The sequence below is a fragment of the Corylus avellana genome, chromosome ca5, assembly GCF_901000735.1.
Source record: "Corylus avellana chromosome ca5, CavTom2PMs-1.0".
Lineage (NCBI taxonomy): Eukaryota > Viridiplantae > Streptophyta > Magnoliopsida > Fagales > Betulaceae > Corylus > Corylus avellana.
The window spans coordinates 27,863,469-27,882,068 of NC_081545.1; the positions used below are offsets into that span (position 1 = coordinate 27,863,469).

General features: G+C 37.0%; 3 protein-coding genes across 3 annotated transcripts; 2 read left to right on the forward strand and 1 right to left on the reverse strand.

Moving 5' to 3' along the window:
- The first annotated feature begins 25 nt into the window (after window positions 1-25).
- Window positions 26-4,046, forward strand: LOC132180281 (protein TRIGALACTOSYLDIACYLGLYCEROL 5, chloroplastic). Its single transcript, XM_059593043.1, has 3 exons — window positions 26-252; window positions 2,515-2,689; window positions 3,793-4,046. Exons 1-3 carry the CDS (start codon window positions 117-119, stop codon window positions 3,884-3,886), a joined length of 405 nt encoding a protein of 134 aa, XP_059449026.1. The 5' UTR covers window positions 26-116; the 3' UTR covers window positions 3,887-4,046.
- An 815-nt stretch (window positions 4,047-4,861) lies between these two features.
- On the forward strand, window positions 4,862-6,742 carry LOC132180280 (chlorophyll a-b binding protein CP26, chloroplastic). Its single transcript, XM_059593042.1, has 6 exons — window positions 4,862-5,174; window positions 5,366-5,450; window positions 5,617-5,667; window positions 5,791-5,911; window positions 6,019-6,153; window positions 6,263-6,742. The coding sequence occupies exons 1-6, from the start codon at window positions 4,952-4,954 to the stop codon at window positions 6,521-6,523; spliced, it is 876 nt and encodes a 291-aa protein (XP_059449025.1). The 5' UTR covers window positions 4,862-4,951; the 3' UTR covers window positions 6,524-6,742.
- Window positions 6,743-7,153: 411 nt separating this feature from the next.
- On the reverse strand, window positions 7,154-15,925 carry LOC132180278 (uncharacterized). Its single transcript, XM_059593039.1, has 10 exons — window positions 15,773-15,925; window positions 15,504-15,673; window positions 14,092-14,210; window positions 10,684-10,807; window positions 10,513-10,584; window positions 10,306-10,432; window positions 9,998-10,112; window positions 8,257-8,447; window positions 8,023-8,135; window positions 7,154-7,561 (listed from the first exon to the last, which is right to left on the reverse strand). Exons 1-10 carry the CDS (start codon window positions 15,876-15,878, stop codon window positions 7,295-7,297), a joined length of 1,404 nt encoding a protein of 467 aa, XP_059449022.1. The 5' UTR covers window positions 15,879-15,925; the 3' UTR covers window positions 7,154-7,294.
- Window positions 15,926-18,600: the final 2,675 nt, after the last annotated feature.

Here is an 18,600-nt window from a genome sequence, read left to right on the forward strand (position 1 = left end):
TTGGGCCTATCTTTTGGGGCATGAGCCCATTTAGGCTCCACCAAATCCAATAGCGAGGTGGGTGTACAAGAAAATAGGAAACCCAGAGAGAAAGAGAAGAACTGAAGAACAGAGGGATGAGAGACGAAAGCGAGGAGAAGGGTTTGGTGTGGAAGCTTCCGCAGGTGAACTCGAAGCAACTGGGTAAGCTGGGCCCCGCCTTCGGCATCGGCGCCGGCTGCGGTCTTGGTCTCGGCATCGGCCTTCTCGGTGGTACTATTCTCTTTCTTTTGCCTTTTGCTCACAAATCTCTCTTTCTTTACATTTCCAATTCAATCATTACGTGTTAAGCCCTCAGCAATGATGCTTTGAGAGAAAGCATATGGGGCTTGTTCAAATTGTGATACTTGCCTACTACTTTGAAGATTAATTTCTAAAACTTTTTTAGAACTACAATATATAACATACTAAATTGCCGGACGGTGGATTTCCTACTGAATCGTCAATATTTTTTGTGCATAAATTTTTCATTTCAATTTGTACTGTAAATTATATTACCTCGTTTTGTTCACATTGCTTGAAGTCTTCAAAAGGGATATTCTATGTTGGTTGAACATGCTAATGCATTTCTTCTTGGAGGCTTTTCGGGAAATGACCGGGTTTTCCGAGATTGTCAATTATGCCTGTTTTCTTCTAGATGGTATATGTCTGAAAGTCCTCGGTTGGTTTTCATTTTACGTTCAAGTAAGGAGCTCAAACTTCAGGAGTTCTCGCTACACCAGATTAGTTAAAGTTAAAATGGCAATACAGAAATTGAGAAAGAATGGAGTATTTACATATGATTGAGGCTTGTTTGTTTAATTCATTAATTATGTTATGACATCTATAATAAATTTGACACACAAAATTTCATTTTTTTTTTAGAAAATAACATTCATAAAAAATCAAAGTACAACAAAGGTAGAAACCCCACGTATAAGATCAAATTAGCAAGAAACAATGCTGATAGAATACAATACAACTGGAAATGGACCAAAACCCCGTCCAATAGAAAGGCCGCAGGAGAACGTGGTGGTTTGAAAGCAGTAGTCTGTTTGAGAGGAGTCCTAATTGGACTGCTGGAGACGAAGATGACTACCGCTGGAGCGAGTAAGCTGAACTTGTTTGGTGCAACAAATCCGTCTGCACTAATACTAGTTGGTCCTGAGCCATAGTGTGGGGGAAATTACTCTTGTTGAGGTGTTACAAATGAACTGTGCCCTACTGCATTGAGGATCTGGACATTGGTTATTTTGCTCCCCCAAACAAAAACCCATACACTTGAATGGGAGAGGAAAAAAATAAAAGAAGAATAGACATAAAATAAAAATCAATTTATTTTTCACTGCTCAAGGAGGGCTGTTATTCCCCAAAAGACCCCCGGCAGTGGTGGAGGAGGGGGGGTGGGCAACGAAGCATGAAATGGGGCTAGATATGGGGTAGGCAAAAGCAAGATCTAAGGGAGAGGAGGGGTGGAGGGTGGCAGCAAGGGGTGGTAGAGGGTGGAGGGCAGCGAAACGAGAAGGGGTAGTTCCAGTTGAGAGACGACTGGATTTGAGGGAGGAGAGGCCATATTGGTGGGAGGAAGGGGTGGAGGGTGGTGGTGATCAGTGGCAAGGGGTAAGAAGGGTGGCAGGATGGGGGGAGGAGGAAGAAAATGGGAGAGGGAAATGGAGAAAGAGGAGGGGAAGGGAGGGAGGGTAAGGGAAGAGATGGAGGGGCTAGGTAGAGCAAAGGTGGAATTAGGGATTTTTTGGAGAGAGAGTTCACAGTTGGGCTGGCAATTTTTGATACAACCCATGAACTCGACACTAAGCCAACACAAAATTAGTGGGTTAGGGTCAAGGATTTTGACCTATTTAATTAAATAAGTCGGATTAGGATTGACCTATATTGTCTTATACCCATGCCTTAACATGACCCAAACCCGATACGCACCATAAGAGCTAACAATTTTTGACATGACCAGCGAACCCAATATGAACTCAACTTGAAATTAGTAAGTTAGGGTTAAGGGGTCTAACATATTTAATTAAATAGATCGGGTTAGAGTTCATCTATACAGTCTTATACTAATGTCTTGACACGACCCAAACCTGACACAGGAACACGATTTGTTACCCTTAGTTCACGAATTGTTACCCCTAGTTCACGGGAGAAGGAGAGCACTCAAATTTCATTTAGTTCCTACTTGTTAAGGATATTTTGTTTATGATACACTTCATTAGAAAAGTCTTATTTTGTCTTTATATAATATTTTATTCTTGTCAGGGATATATGGTCAGATCTCACTGTATCTTTGTATATAATCGTGGGGAATGAGATGTCATGCTGTCTTTCTTATTTTCGTCTCCTCCTTGCTCTTGATTTCCCTTTCTGAATTCCTTACGATCAATGCCACTTGGTATTAGGCCTATCAATCCTTTATCATTGCTCGTGTTACTGATGTGATAATATGTAAATATTATTTTGGTATAATGTGATTTTCCACTCCAGGTGCAGGCTTTGGTCCTGGAATTCCCGGCTTACAAATTGGTGTTGGATTTGGTGTTGGATGTGGGGTTGGTTTAGGGTTTGGCTATGGTGTGGGGAGGGGCATCGCTTATGATGAGAACCAAAGATACTCTAATGTTGGGAAATTTTCGGGTGCTCCAGTAAATTTTCCGTCTCAGTAAGTTCACTATTTAGTTATGTTTGGTGTTTCCATTTCTTAATGCAAAAACTCACTTTTAAAAGAGGAGAAATTTTGTCTTTAATGACTGTTTTCACAAAAGGCAGAAAGTGATATATGAAAATGATAGAAGCTAGTGTGCCATTCTTTAACTTATTGTGATCTCATATAATACTTTAATTTAGAGCTTCATGACGAGTGATCTGAAATGACTTACTTCACTTTAGTTTCAAGTTTTTTAGAATCAAGAATATTGATAGCGAGGAGTAAGTATCCTTAGTTTCATGGTTCCCCTATGCATCGTATGGTGTCTATGGTTAGAAAGGAGGTTGAGGATTCTAAGAGATCCTTGGAGGAACTCACGGCCTTCTTCTTCTATACGCTTTACACTTGGACAGCAGCTTGGCTCGCTCCCTTAGTAATTAGCTATCTTGATTTCCTTGTTCTTTTCTCTTCTTTTAGTTAGACAATTCCCTTGTATACTCTATGTGTATTAGGGTTGCGCCTCTTTGCGCTTTTGATATATAAATATTACTTATCAAAAAAAATATATCCTTAAAGTAAATTATATTATTCGGCGGAGAATTTTGTGATTCAATTACATTGGAGGAAAATAGGATGTTAATGTGCAAATTTGAAAATAAATACAAAAGGTTTCAAATTCAGGCAAAAGAATGAAGCTAAACCTCCCAAAGCACCTTGAAACAAAATACTAGTAAAATTTCCCAAGAATACAAATGAAATGCTCAAAAACTTAGGTAGTCTCTATTCAAATGCGGGATAAACCCTTTAGATTGTTCTATGCAAATTTTGCAAATATGATAGTTAGAGATGTTTACACTCGTAAGTTGTCAAGTTTTACCCTTCAGAACTAATTATCTGTCTTTGATAAGCATTTGACACAGAATTGAGCTCGAGCTTGATTAGATTTTGGACACCGGTAAATTTCAAATACAGTCAGATGATGATGCAACAGTCCCAAATGAGAAGTTTTGTTACATTGAAACTGTTAGAAGTTTTATAATTATAGATTACTAGAATTAGGTTCTTGGCTGGTATTTTTTTTCATTCAAGTTTCTGGTATTTTTGCCTGGTGTTGTCAGGGATGAAATTGGCGCACTTGTTGATGAGCTTGTCATAAATACCAAGAAGCTTATCCGAGCTACGTCGAGAGAGGTTGACAAGTGGAGAAGATGAGGCCGAGTTCCTGCTGTATAATCAAATGAACTATGAACCTCTCTTGCTAGATTCTGTACACATGGATTTAAGTAGGGAAATATAAATAGACCTTTATTTCCTATGCATGTTTGCATAATGCACCTATTAGGTTACTATTAAATTAATTATTTTCCAATCTGGATTTTCGACACTCTAGCCATAGTTACAAAGAACCCCATTTCCCAGCATAGTTGTGATTGCAAACTTGTTTCCTTGAGGTGATAAATCCTCAAGGCTGTGTCTAGACTTTGAAACTCAAATGAAGGTTAGATAAGCTCAGAAAAACATATGATTTAGAGAAAACTTTTCTCTCGTTGATGACACTCATGTGGTCTGGTATCGGATGAGCTATAATATAATGCTCAGAATTTATTGGAAGCATACAGTTTTCAGGTGCTTTCAAAGGGCCTCTCTGGATTTCAGTTGCACATGCACAGAAAAAAAAAACAAGGAGGTTTTCAAAAGCACATCCTAGTTCAAGAACTATAAGTTTTACTATGATATAGAATTCACGGGTGAAATTTATGATGAACATCCCATAATTTATATGAAAATAAATAAATTATGCCGATCAAAATATTGAGTAAACGTAAAGATAATATTTATGATGGAATTCACTTGACACAAAAGAAATGGAACACATATTTTTCCAAAATACTGAATAATTATCTTAGAAAATAAAAGAAGCATGAGGTGAATAAGCCTTGAAACATTTGGATGGTGATGGATGTCAATTGGATGGGACATGTTATCCAAACCTAAGCCATCTACAAGTTCAGGAGCATTCCACATCAGCACCATCATCTGCCACATCATCAAACTCACCCTATCAGATCGTTGCAACGGATTACGCATTCCACCATGCAAGCCAATCAAAGCCCATGAACATGAATCCTATGTGGCATACCCACGTCCACCAGCTCAAGCATATAGTATCTCATTTCTCCTTCATCTCCCATTCTCCACAATTACACCAATCCAATTCCGAACCACTTATAACCTCCCCACCAGAGCTAGGCTCAGTAGTTTCCCGGCGACCCTGAAATGGCTTCTCTGGCTGCATCCACGGCAGCTGCCTCCCTTGGTGTGTCTGAAATGCTCGGGAACCCTCTCAACTTCAGCGGTGCTGCAAGGGCATCAGCTCCAACCGCCTCCAGCCCGGCCACCTTCAAGACTGTTGCACTTTTCTCCAAGAAGAAGGCACCGCCACCCAAGTCCAAGCCTGCTGCTGTTTCTCCGATAAGCGAAGAGCTTGCCAAGTGGTATGGTAAGTACAATAATCGAACCCATGGCCTCCTTTTCCTTTTTACAACTCATATATATTGCTTGGGCCTACGCTGACGGGCGAAAGTTTGAACTTCGACGTTAAAAATAAATAAATAAATAAAATAAAATAAAATAAAAAAAGAATAGAAAAGATGTTGTACTCATCAACCTTCTGCATTGCGGTTTGGTCAGGTCCCGACAGAAGGATTTTCTTGCCGGATGGTCTCTTGGACCGATCTGAGATCCCGGAATACTTGACCGGAGAAGTACCCGGAGAGTATGTTTAATTCTTCTAAACCTTGTATTTTTTTTTTTTTTTTGTTCTTTCAGAAATTTAGTCGATAGTGCTAAGTTGTTCTTGAAAGCTGTAAATCGTAACGTAGCATAATTTACTAGTAATATGTTGATTGAGTGATTAATTCTTCCTGTTCATGTACATGCAGCTATGGTTATGATCCATTTGGGCTTAGCAAGAAGCCAGAGGACTTCGCCAAGTATGTTAATTTCTCTCTTTACTCTTAGACTTGGAGTTGGAGAGCATTTTCCCCTTGAATATGCACTAATTAATTTCTCAAATTAATCAATAAAAATGTCGCGTTGGGATGCTTTGATTGCAGATATCAGGCATTTGAGTTGATTCACGGCCGTTGGGCCATGCTTGGTGCGGCCGGATTCATTATCCCAGAGGCCTTCAACAAATTTGGTGCCAACTGTGGCCCCGAGGCTGTGTGGTTCAAGGTTCTTTTTTACCCACCCTTCAAGAAATGATTGTCGCAATACTAATTAAATAATTAAATTTTTCGATTCCTATTATCTTAAGCTTTTAGGATAACTGATAACTGCAGACCGGAGCCCTATTGCTCGATGGGAACACATTGAACTACTTTGGGAAGAACATCCCCATCAATCTCGTTCTTGCTGTCGTTGCTGAGGTTGTTCTTGTTGGTGGTGCAGAATATTACAGAATCACCAATGGCTTGGTATGTTAGGATACTCTGCTACTCCAGTTGTTTAATTTATCTTAAGATAATATATATATAGTACTTATATATGTAAGTTTTGTTGTGCTGTTTTTCTGGCCGTATATAGGACTTGGAGGACAAGCTTCACCCAGGTGGTCCATTTGATCCATTGGGGCTTGCAAATGACCCGGACCAGGCTGCAATTCTAAAGGTGAAGGAGATTAAGAATGGTAGGCTTGCAATGTTTGCGATGCTGGGTTTCTTCATTCAAGCCTATGTGACCGGAGAAGGCCCTGTTGAGAACCTTGCAAAACATCTCAGCGATCCCTTTGGCAACAACTTGCTCACTGTGATTGCTGGAACTGCGGAAAGAGCTCCAACTCTGTGATTTTTTTTTTTTTTTTTTTAGAGTTTTCCTCTCTTGCTAGCTCCATGCACGCAGAAGCTTAGATGCATTGTAAATTAATGTTGGTCGTCATGCACTGATGAGACGGTTTCTAAGGCATGCAATTGCAACCTCTTAATCTTGAACTCAATCATGTCCAACTGTACGTGTTTTAATTTACAGAGAAGAATTCTCTGCCAGCAGAGCTGGTTGTAGCAGTCATGGTGGATGTTGAGAGTGTAGTTGTAGGCATCCATATTTATCTTAGTTTCTAACCAACTCCTTTACTCAGAGCGAACAGAAAAGGAGTCTCATTTAAGGACCGAATGAAAAATAACATCAAAGACAATGTATTTTGTGGCCCAAATCTGAATCTGAAATTTTCTATACGCTAAAAGGACCCCGCATGAAGAGAGCTAAGAGGAACAACGATAAAGGAGCATCGAATCTGTTGCAAAGGAGCGTAGCATGCACATGTAGGAATGGAAACTGCGAAGGGTGGAGCAAGAACTCGTGATGGTGTAAGAGAGGTGCGTGGATGGTGAAGGTGAAGGGAGTGAGTGCAGTAGATCTCCCATAACAATATCAAAATAATTAAACTCAAAAGAATCCCAAAATTCTTAAAGCACCAAGTAAAAATAAATGAAAAGTAAATAATTTAGAAAACCTATATCAGTATCCTTTTAATTCCCAACAAAATGCTTTGATAAGCTAATTTACTATACATGTAAATCTACAAATGAAAATAGTAATTATTATATAGGATATGTATGCTTAAATGGTACAATGATCTTTCAAGACTTGCCTAGCAAGATCAAATGCTCCACTTTTTTTGTAGATAAGATGCAGATTGTAAGCTGCTTCTCTGCGGAGGTCACAATAGCCTGGTTTCTGATTTTCGACCATGTCTGGATTCTCGCAAGGAAGCTTTGGGATGGGGTAATCTTTCTCACGAACTGCAAGCACTTTCTCATAATATGAAGCTGCAAGAGTTACAAGGCCAACATGATGATATGCCCGGGCTATGTTATATAACGCTTCCTGCATCAAGGTTTTAACAGCATGGTTATAACATACTATTGCGTATCCGAGCATACTTATATTCTCTCTCCCTACCTCATGCTCGCAAAACATCATATGATAAGAAAATCGAAATAATGTGTTGAAATATTTGTAAACGAAGGTTTTTCTTTTAGGTAAAAAAGCTTATATTTCTTATTTATATATATAGACAAATACACATTCATACATACAGAATGAATCATATGTATCAGTCCAGAAAGTCATAGAACCTGGGTTTATAGAACCTTTTGTTCATTCTAATAATCATTCTTAGTCTTTCTTTCTGATAATTACCATACAAATAAATCTTCCTATAATTTTTTTTTTTGATAAATTTCATACAAATAACAAAACTAAAAATATATAGTACCTATTACAACACCAAAAGCATGCATACCTTAGTCAACTAAAAGAAAAATAAAACCAAAAAATAATTGAACCTGGCTGTTCTCACAAAGACGTGAATTGTTGTAGAGGAAAGCCAAGCCTTGGGCAAGACATTGATGCTTGTTTTGAAGTCTGAATCCTAGGGCTAAATTAATCAAGGAAGTTCCTGCAGAAAAAAACATTATGTTATGTTTCAAATTCAACTAGACTAAAAGTATAAAAAATGCATATATATATATATATATATAACTGCTCAACCAACAATAAAGAAAAATAAAGGGTCTTACCGACACACAGATTAATTAAGGGATTCTCTGGCAGCAGTTTATAAGCTTCAAGGTATTTACTCGCAGCATGTTGATGGTTGCTGGCCATGGTAAACTGATGCCCATATATGATAATGGGAGGTACACAATCTAGAAGTTTGCCTAACATAGCACGGAGAAACTTGCAATGCCTTGAATCACGATTCTCCAGTCTACAATACAGTACAAACACCCACCAAAGGATAATTTAATGTTGAAAATTCCAAGTATAAACAAAACCACCATGGTCTAAACAAAACCACCATGGTCCTAATTGATTTTTTATGAACGTTAAGAAAAAGGTCTATTGTTCTAGTTGATGCAATTCAGTCCTTCCAATTACCCACAAAAGAAAGTGAAAGAAAGGGAACAACACGTTATTTTAGACAGATATAGTAGTTATAACACAGCTTATGAATGCATGGAAGGCAACAAGATAGTTGCCAAGGTCATCTAACAAGGTTTAGCAACTAGGGATTGCTAATTACAACTTTTTGAGTTTCATCAAACATATTCACTTCAAAACATGAAAAGTCAATATATTCACAAACCTATTAATTTAACGAAAAAGGTATAAAGGAAGAAAATACATTTAATCTGTAAATTCATGCTTTTAATGAAAGCCTGAAGTCCTAAAGAAAGTCAGACATGCGAAGTAGAACTAGTAGTGGGATGAATAATTGAAGTTTGAAGAGTTATATAGGACATATTCAGTCTAGAAAGATTGACAAGGACTACTAACAGGGAAATTATGTTTTTAGTACTGAAACTTTCATGTAAAGCACTAAGTCATTCTCCCCATACCGGGTCTTTCTCTTGATATTGGGTATTTCACAAAATTTACACATCATATGCTCCCGCTCAGTCCTACTTAGGCTAGAAACTTAAGCTTCTAAAGTATCCTTCCATACAATTCAGATTTAAGTTCCAATCTGGTTTAATATCATCTGCAAATAGCATACACCACAGGACCTTATTCTGGATCCATCCAGTGAGTTCATTCATAAACGGTTCTAAAAAAATAAGGACTTGATGCTTATCTTTGATGTAAACCTATTATAGATGGGAACTCCCTTTGATTTCTCTACTAGTTCTTACAATAGTCACTGTCCATCTTAAACATCTCTATCACATGAATAATACTTTAGTGGAACCTTTTTCTCTTTCCTAAAAACCCAACAAACTAACTTCCTAGATATCCTTTCCAGGCTCTTAAGAAATAACACAGCCCTACTCCTACAACGCAGTCTTCAAAATGGTGAATTCGGAGTGGAAACGATAGCAGCTGGTGACAACCTGATAGAAGTACCTTCAGTAGTGGCTGGAGTAAAACCCCCTCTGATGATTTCATAATCAATCATACAGATGTGAAATGGCATCTTTTCAGAAGTCAGATAGACCGTTGCAATCATATTTTCCTGAGTCGATAAAAATCATATGAAGATCTTTACTCCTTATCAATATTTTTCTAGAAATTGCCTTATCAAGGCAATAGTTTCCCTGACTCATTGTCATGGCATCTAACCAAATTGGATTTGACAACCACCCTGTTTTTTGTTTTAAGCTATACTCAAGCACTCTATCCCATAATTTCATGGTGTTTCTCAGTAAAAACCTGACAGAAAAATAACAAAACAAAGTGGGGTGCTTACTAGTATACAAAGCTATTTAATAACAAGAAAAACTATTAACAACATATTTTCCACATATAAAGATCAAATACCTTGAAACTACTTTGTAATAGCAATTCCAGGCCGAGAGGCTGTATGAATGCTGCTGAACAATGTATTTTACACAGTCAAATCCATGCTTAGGATCCGTTGTATTGTATGCTATCTCTGTAGAATATTACAGAAAGTACCCACCTTAGCAAGTGTGAAAATATATGCCATATCTTCCTTCAAAGAAGCATTAAATCAAACTGTCTTTCGATGAGGGTATCCTACTAAACAGAATTTTAAATTGGTATTTCGACTAATAGTAGATAGTAGATATTAAGAAAGTACAAGTTCTTCATAGTAGAGGACTTACGAGCTCCAAGAGATCGAAGCTCCTCCTTCTTCTCTGCAGACAGCATGTTATGAGCTAATCTTAGAGTGAGATTAATAATCTCCAATGCTTCCCAATACCTTCTCAAGGAAGCCAGTGATTTACACAACTATAAATAAGACAATAAATATGTCAAGAGCAATAATAAAGCAAAACTAAAGTAAAAGAAAGGGTTCAATAATTACTAACATCTATTATAAGGCTATGATGCTCTTCATCTTTTAGAAGATTAGGCAGGGGAGGTTCTCGGAGCACTTCTTGCTGAAAGCATCCCAGACAGTTTGTCAGGAGAAGATCTTACAATTTATTACTTAGATATTGAGTCATTAAGCAACTCACAACATAACAAAAACAATTTACCGGTTGCTCATCATCTGAATAATCACTTTGCCAATCAGCCCCTGAAGCCAGTGCCTCGGCTTTCTTTTTCTCCCTTAATGTTTCCTTCTTCTGAAGTAACCGCTTTGCTCTAGCAGCTTTTGACCTAATTCAAAGCATTGACCAAAAAATTAGATGAAGTCAGATCAGGGTAGATATGGTACAGGAGAAAATAGTCTATGAACCTAGCATTCACAAGCATTAACAAAACAATAAACCAAAAGTCTTAACAACTCAAACTATAATAGAATAGATCAAAAATATGAAAGGTAAATAAAATAGCCTTCTTTTAAAGACAATAATACTGAATAGTTTCATGAATAGGATTCAGAAATTAAACCAGTGTGGACCCATTGGAAAATAGAGTATCAATACAGATTTACTGGACTAGGGAAGAACTCAACCTCAAGATTTAATGGTTATTGAAAAGCCATAAGCCATAAGCCAAAAAGACATGTTTGAATTCGAAGATTATGTTTTGATGTAGGACGGCAACCCCTTGGGGTGCATGCAATGGAAGTATAAAAGGAAGGATTTTCCTTAAATTTCAAGACCCAGCCACTTTTTATCCCCAATTTGATGTCAAATTTTGGCCCTTCAACCCGAGGATCCAGTCGCAATCTCATTCGGACAGGATCGGAGGGGAGGGGTTGGGTGCAGACAGGAGTCTCTAGAGTAATTGCCAAGAAGTTCGGTCACAGCCTGGTCGAACGAGTTGCGACCGAGACACACCTGAAGCGACTGAAACATACAAGGAAACGATTTTTTGACATAGAATCATGATCCCAGCTGATTTTGCCGTTTATTTGAAAACTCCATCTTTAGTTGATTTTATTGTCTTTAGTTTCTATCTTTAGGAGCACTAGGTTCTTGTTATAAAAAGACCAATGGATGTATTGCAAAAACAAGTTTTGAGAATGAAATATTGAAATTGGTGAAATTCCGGTGTCTTTGTGTTTCTAAGCTAAGTGGTAGCTTGTTATTTTGGATTGAATCTTGGGCCTATGGTTGGGAGCCCATTACACTGGGCTTCCGAGAAGGCCCAAACTGCTTCAACCCTTCCAAAACATCCCCCAAGGCCCGGTCAACCTCTGCTTTTAATCTCACAAACTGGCCCTTCCACGCCCAAACGAGAGAATGCATTATCTTCTCTCCTTGCTGCAAACCCTCCCCCTTGTCTGCAACAACATGGCAAGATTTGTTGCCTCGAGCAGTGGACCTCTGCTTGGCATCAAGTTGATCCTTGCCCAGCTGAGTTTCAAAAACTTGCTGCGCATGATTGTATTTTCAGGGTTATTCTTTGTTATGTTTGGTCTAGATTATTCAGGAATTTCCATTACGCTTTTTTAGTATTTTATTGGTTTTTGTGGGCATGAGTATATATACTGTCAAATTAGGAGTCTAGGTTATATAAGCCTGAACGTGTCTATCTAAATATATTTTATGGTACTCAGATTTGGGAGAGACTTAATTAATCGAATATTATTAGAAATTTGAGTTTTATGGCAAAGGTCCCTAGAGTGCTCTTCTCTCTGTCTCTCTCTCTTCTTCTTCTTCTTCTTCTTTGGTGCATGTTACTATTCACAATACTGTTCACAGCTTTAAATATTCTTCTTTCTACTTATCAAAAAAATAAAATAATCTTCTTTCTTGTAATCCTTTGATCTTAAATCTTCAAACCATTTCCTGGAAAGTTGAACCCTTAAACCCTTAAGGTTTCCATACCCTAACAGGCCTAATCCATGAAATAAATCCTTAAAAACAAAAACCCCAAAATATCATATCTTCTTGCTACCAAAAGAATCCCAGGAAGCTGTGAGCTTCATTCAATAAACAGTCATCTTCACTCTTAAACCCTATCTTTTTTAACCTAACTCTTTTTACAAAGCCCAAAGACATTGTTCTATAATCCCTACCAATTCTTTTTAGAAACCCCAAAGACATTGTTCTATAATCCCTACCCTCAAAAGCTAAATAAAACCCACCAAAAAAATGTAAATAGATTATTGTAAATCTCTCCTACGTCAAGTGAAATGCTTCGATTTTTGAAGTCTAAGACATCACAAGTGAAGCTCAAATTTAAGTTTCTAAGAGGAATTTTTTATTGGACGATATTTTCAATTTCTTTTACCTTTTAAATTTTTCAGCGCTCATTGAACTCCTAAACTTTAGGAACTAGTCTGATGGTTCCTTCTTGTATAGCAGATATTTATTATTATTTCCTACTAAAGACAACTATATAAAAAATATAAAATATGAGTCCGTAGATGAATAACTACTGCAAATTACAGATAATTTTTCCTATCTTGCAAGCCTGTAAAAATTGCAATGAGTCAGCTAAATGCCCACGCATTCAGGCTCAAATTTCTTGGAAGAGCTGAAAAGGGGTTTAATAAGTGCTCAGTAAAACAATATTTTAACTGACAAGTAACAAAGAAGTGCAATTACAAAGAGTAGAGACCTCATGAATATAGGACGCATACAAAAAGTCCTAATAGTTACACACTAAAATAGTAAATACGATAGATCAAGAAAGTCCTAAAAAAAAGAAATAGTAATGCTTGCAAGAGTAATGTTCTAAACATACAAAGATCTCAAGAAGAGAGATTTTAGCACATTCCTAGAAAGTGTAATGCATAGAGAGCTGAGTTAAAAAAATAAAAATAAAAATCTGTCGAAACTCAAGTTTCTTCCTGAGACAGACACATGATATGCTCTCTTTTTCAATTTCAGCTAGCTTGCTGGTTAGGGGCTTCATTAAAGACATATTCTAATTTGTTTAGTGCACTTTTAAAATATATACATCTGAGATTGGGCCAAAATTAACCTGACAGTCATCTAGTAGACAAAATTAAAGGAGGTGTAATGGCATTTATACACCAAAGTCTATTCAAAATACAATAAAATTGAACCTGAGATTCATACCAAATGTAGACAACAAATAATTCATAAGATGATCAGAATAGTACAAAGGGTTAATTATGCTACATGCTTAATGGTGAATTCAACATATTTCAAACAATGCAGTGGAAATCACCAAGACAAAAGCTATAGAAAAAGCAATTGTGGCATATGTAAAATCTAGAATATAAGGGCTTGTTTGGGAAAGACATTTTTCCCCACTCAACTCAACTCAACTCTGAATTTATGTTTGGGACCTCTTTAAACTCAACTCAACTCAACTAGGTATATATAGAAGGAACCCATGTGAGGAAAGAGATTTGGAAGGGGGCAGGCTACACTATTATGTCGTATATGTATATGATATATACCTGAAATTTTGAAAAAGTAATAATTCATTAAGAAACAACAATAGCCTGTAGTGGTAGTCCTACACGCACAAGTACACATATGTAGTCAAGACGAAACAAGAAAAAGTTCACTACTCACAGGTCCGATGAAGGAGCTACTGGTCTAAATCTAGAAAATAAGTTCTCAGTTCCATGATCTTCCAGTACTTTAACTCTTTCAAACAGAACTCTTCTCGAGAGCCTCTTTTTCACTTTAACCTAAATAAAGCATCAATAATGAAAAAGAGATGAGGCAAATGGCAAATGACACTAAATCAAAAATTCTTAATGATTGTGGGTTTTTCAAAATGAATCATGGGAATAAATGAGTTCAGATAATTCTTTGTGTGTCAAATTACAGGATCGAGCAAATAACTGATACATTAAGCTAAAAATCACAGAAATGATTACATGCTTCATCTGGAGAGCTGGCTTTTAACGTGCTAACACAAAAATGTTTTCTTTCTATAGACACTATTAAAATGCACAGAATAAAATGCCAAAGTTGTGTTACTGAATACTAGGAACTAAGTACTAGTCAAATGCTTCACTAAGAGTAATAAAAATAAGAATGCTGGAGCATAAAAAGCGAGTACCTCTAAACAGGGAACTTATTATTAATAAACCAAAAAAAGAAATTAAGTGGGATTATAAATATTTATTCACGAGCAGATTCAATTTTTTTCAGATATGAATTCAGGTTGATTTCAGTTGTTTCCTTTTTTATTTTTATTTTTGTTCTTATTCTGCAGCATTTGCTCTACACTGGCATTTACTTGAGGTACACCCCCTTTGACACCAATTAAAGGTTCATCTACTATTAGGACAGTACACAAAAGATACATCAGATACCAAAGTAGGTGGTCCTCAACATTCGAAAATAAAGTTTTGGCTTTCTCAACACAAATACATGAAGCCTCTGCCCATCTCAATTTGAAAGGAATCATGTCTCCAACCATCTTAATGAAGTTCAAAGGACTTAAAATCATCCATCCAGAAAACGACTCAATTCGCTCTCTTGATCATCCCTTTCCTCATACTCATCATGAATCAAGCTTAGAGTGGTATTTATGAAGTTGACAAGTATGTCCAATGCTCTCCACCCAGGCCTCAGCTTCTTTTATCTAAAAATGTTATGTTTGACTATTGCGATCCCCAACTTTTTTCAGTTTCAGTTTGTGTTTTTTACATCTCCATTTCCCTTTCCAGATCTACATGTAGTTTCTAAGCATGAAAGTAAAGGGGTATTTTTGCTTAATACACATTGTTGGCCCATTTCTTGGCAGCTTAAGCTTTTAAGAGAATCGATTTTCCAACAAGTTGACAATGATTTGGAGTAACTCTTTATTTTGCAGCATTCTCTGTATCTTGGTGGGTCTATGCATGTAGCTGACTCTATGAGAGTGTGTGTGTGTGTGTGTGTGTGTCTGAGAAAGAGAGAGAGAGAAACAGAGACAGAGATAGAGAGGGATGGAGAGAGAGTGTGTAATTTGAGTGTCATCTCATAATTACCTTAGGATGAAGAGTTTCAACATATAATGACTCACGAACCAAAGGGAAGATTGCATCCACAAAGTCCTGAAGCATCCCTTTAGCTCTATATATGAGAGCAAGCTTCAATTTCACCTTTTCATTTAGCCACCATGGTTTAGATTTTTCAGGCAGTAGTCGATCAATAGAGTCTGTAAATATAACCCACAAGACCACATAAGAAAAGTTAATAAGTATTGTTGCAAACTAACAAAATTTATAAGGAATAGAACAGCTCAAAACTAAAACACCTAAATCTTTTGGAGGAGTTAGCAATGAAATTGCTTCATCTTCCTTAGCTTCTTCTAGAAGAAGGAAAGCGAGAGTTAATCGGGCATCAACATTATCCTCAAGCATTTGTAGCGCTGAATTGGAAAAATTAATCAGCTGTAGAACAAAGTATAATTGTTTATAAAATAATTCAAAGGAGAAAAGGTGAATTATTATATAAGAGACTGGCTCATTGACCATCTCTGCAGAAAATGCGGAGAGAGAGAGAGATCTATATTATCAATAACATAATGTCAAATTTATCTAATAAACCACACATATAACTTCACCATCAAGAAAGACAAAAACGACTTCTCAACATTCCTGCAATAATAGGATTACCATACTTAATGACATAAATTCATCTAAGCTTTCTAATGGAGCAAACAGAAAACCTTAATAGTCATTGTTCCGATGTAGCCACACTAATGATCACTGTATGCTAGCAAATTGATTTTTGCACTGTACTATAACAGCACCAATTGGATTGTTAAGAATATCCTTTTTTGACCTTCTTTTTTTTTCTTCTGCCAATCCATCTAGGAATAGCGTCATATAGAGTAAAATTGGATGTCCCATGCTAACTGATGACTCCATTATTTTTCTTAGAATCAAAGCTATAAATACATCATCTAGAATGACAAAGCGAAATCCCCATTCCAAATGATACATGAAGATAACTGACACAAGATTTCTAGGAAAGGTAAATTGTATGGAACACTTCCTGTGGTTAGACCTATTTTTTTAAACACCCCCTTAGTTTTCAAATGTGTTACGGACACCCCATGTGCTACCTATAATTCTTGTTAGACCTCCTCTGTTTATTAGAATATTAAATTCATCATTTCCTATCAACTTAAGCTTTTGATCTATAGACCCACTCTGTACGCCCCATGCAGAGGTTCACTCATGCTCTCTTAGGTAAATGGCTTTAATGCTATAGCCCTATGAGTTTGAGAGAGAGGCTTGGTGGAGAATGGTGGACTTTTAATATGGAAGTTCTTGGGGAGGATGGTGTTCTATTGAGCCTATAGGGCGTATGGGGTGGATTTATGGAAGAATATTAAGAGGGTTGGGAGAAGTTTTATAGTCAACACCAGATTTGGGGTGGGAGATGGCTCTAAAATTAGATTCTGACATGATCTTTGGTGTGGGGATATGGCCCTTAAGGATGTCTTTCCAATTTTATTTGGTATTTCAAAGGATGCTCCTATTGTGGCTCACATCGAATTTTCTAGAGGTGCCATTCAGCGGAACGTTAGCTTAGCTAGAGTGGCTCATGATTAGGAGGTGAATGCCTTTGCCTTGTTCTTCTGGATGGTGTATTTAGCAAGAATGAGTCGATAAGGTGAAGACAAGTGGTGGTGAGTCCCATCCAAAAAAGGGTTGTTTGGTGTTAATTCCTTCTATAATGTCATGGGTTGTCATGATGGTTTCTATTTCCCATGGAACAGTGTTTGGCAGACAAAGCTTCCGTTGAAAGTGGCCTTTTTGTGTGGGTGGTGGCCCTAGGAATGATTCTTACCATGAACAATCTCCAGAAGCAACATGTCATTGTGGTTGATAGGTCTTGTATGTGGAAAAGAAATGAGGAGTCTGTGGACCATCTTCCTCATTGTGAGGTTGTTTGTACCATTTGGAATGTTTTCCTCAATCGATTTAGATTTTCTTGGCTTATGTCTAGACGAGTAGTCGATTTGTATGCTTGTTAATGGATTGCTGGCAACACTCGGAGTGCGACTATGTGAAAGATAGTACCTCCGTGCCTTTTGTGGTGTCTATGGAAGAAAAGAATTATAGAAGTTTTGAGGATGCAAGAGGACTATGGAGTAAATTAAGTCTTTATTTTTCAACACTTTATATCTATAGAAAGCTACTTATGTTTCTCCTTTAGTGATTAGTTATCATGATTTTCTTATTCTTTTTGCCCCTAGTAGTTAGGTGGCTTCTCTTGTATAGTTCATGTGTACATGAGCGCCTTACGCTTTAATTGCTATCTCGATTATTCATCAAAAAAGAAATAGCTAGCAATTTTGACATGAAAACAGAGTAATTATATTGTGTTTGAACCTTGACTCTGTAACTTATCTCCCATTTAAATTAAATTTTTCATGTGTTGAGTTTCACTTGTAAAATGAGAGTTTGAGTTCACACTTGAAGAAGAGTGTTAATACTAGTTAAATTATTAAATTCATCTTTTTCCATCAACTTAAGCTTTTGAGGTAACTAATAATTTAACATGTGAAGCTTTACTTCCATTTGTCTAACAAGAAACACATTTTGTGAGTCGCACTTTTTCATATTTCCTTTTCCACACAAAAAATAGTGATAATAATAAGTCAAATAACAAGTAACAAAAAACTAAATAATAAATAATACTAGTAATATGTAGTTCGAAAGAACCCATCAGCACCACCGGCACCCACCCTTCAAACTCACTTAACCATCAAGCAGGGCATCTGTACCACCATCTTCACTCCAATCCTTTCCTACTCTCCAGTTGCATGTAAGCTTCTTTGAGATACTTTCCCTTTTTATTCTATAACATTTCTGTGGATCTTGAAAATTTTTTACATTTCTTTTAATATATATATTACATTTCTCCCTAAATGATTATCTTGACAATGGATGACCGCCTTTGTTTGGGCATGCTTTTCTTCCAGTGGAGTACATTGAAGGCTATAACAGCAGCAACAAGGTCACAGGTCACCCCGCTTTGATCCAACTCACAATGAGTCGTTTTGTCCCCTTCCACAATGACAAGCCCCAGCTCAGCCTCTACACCTGGCACCAAACCACAGCCACCTCA

What these genes read in the sequence shown, in the direction of transcription:
- LOC132180278 (XM_059593039.1), bottom strand. Translation starts at nt 15,878, where the DNA reads ATGCTTGAGGATAATGTTGATGCCCGATTAACTCTCGCTTTCCTTCTT. An exon ending in GTAGCTCCTTCATCGGACCT is followed by an intron (nt 10,808 to 14,091) that starts GTGAGTAGTGAA and finishes GCTTTGAATTAG; the next exon opens with GTCAAAAGCTGCTAGAGCAA. An exon ending in CTTAATTAATCTGTGTGTCG is followed by an intron (nt 8,136 to 8,256) that starts GTAAGACCCTTT and finishes TTTTTTCTGCAG; the next exon opens with GAACTTCCTTGATTAATTTA.
- LOC132180280 (XM_059593042.1), top strand. Translation starts at nt 4,952, where the DNA reads ATGGCTTCTCTGGCTGCATCCACGGCAGCTGCCTCCCTTGGTGTGTCT. An exon ending in AAGCCAGAGGACTTCGCCAA is followed by an intron (nt 5,668 to 5,790) that starts GTATGTTAATTT and finishes CTTTGATTGCAG; the next exon opens with ATATCAGGCATTTGAGTTGA. An exon ending in CCGAGGCTGTGTGGTTCAAG is followed by an intron (nt 5,912 to 6,018) that starts GTTCTTTTTTAC and finishes TGATAACTGCAG; the next exon opens with ACCGGAGCCCTATTGCTCGA.
- LOC132180281 (XM_059593043.1), top strand. Translation starts at nt 117, where the DNA reads ATGAGAGACGAAAGCGAGGAGAAGGGTTTGGTGTGGAAGCTTCCGCAG. An exon ending in CGGCATCGGCCTTCTCGGTG is followed by an intron (nt 253 to 2,514) that starts GTACTATTCTCT and finishes TTTCCACTCCAG; the next exon opens with GTGCAGGCTTTGGTCCTGGA. An exon ending in CCAGTAAATTTTCCGTCTCA is followed by an intron (nt 2,690 to 3,792) that starts GTAAGTTCACTA and finishes TGGTGTTGTCAG; the next exon opens with GGATGAAATTGGCGCACTTG.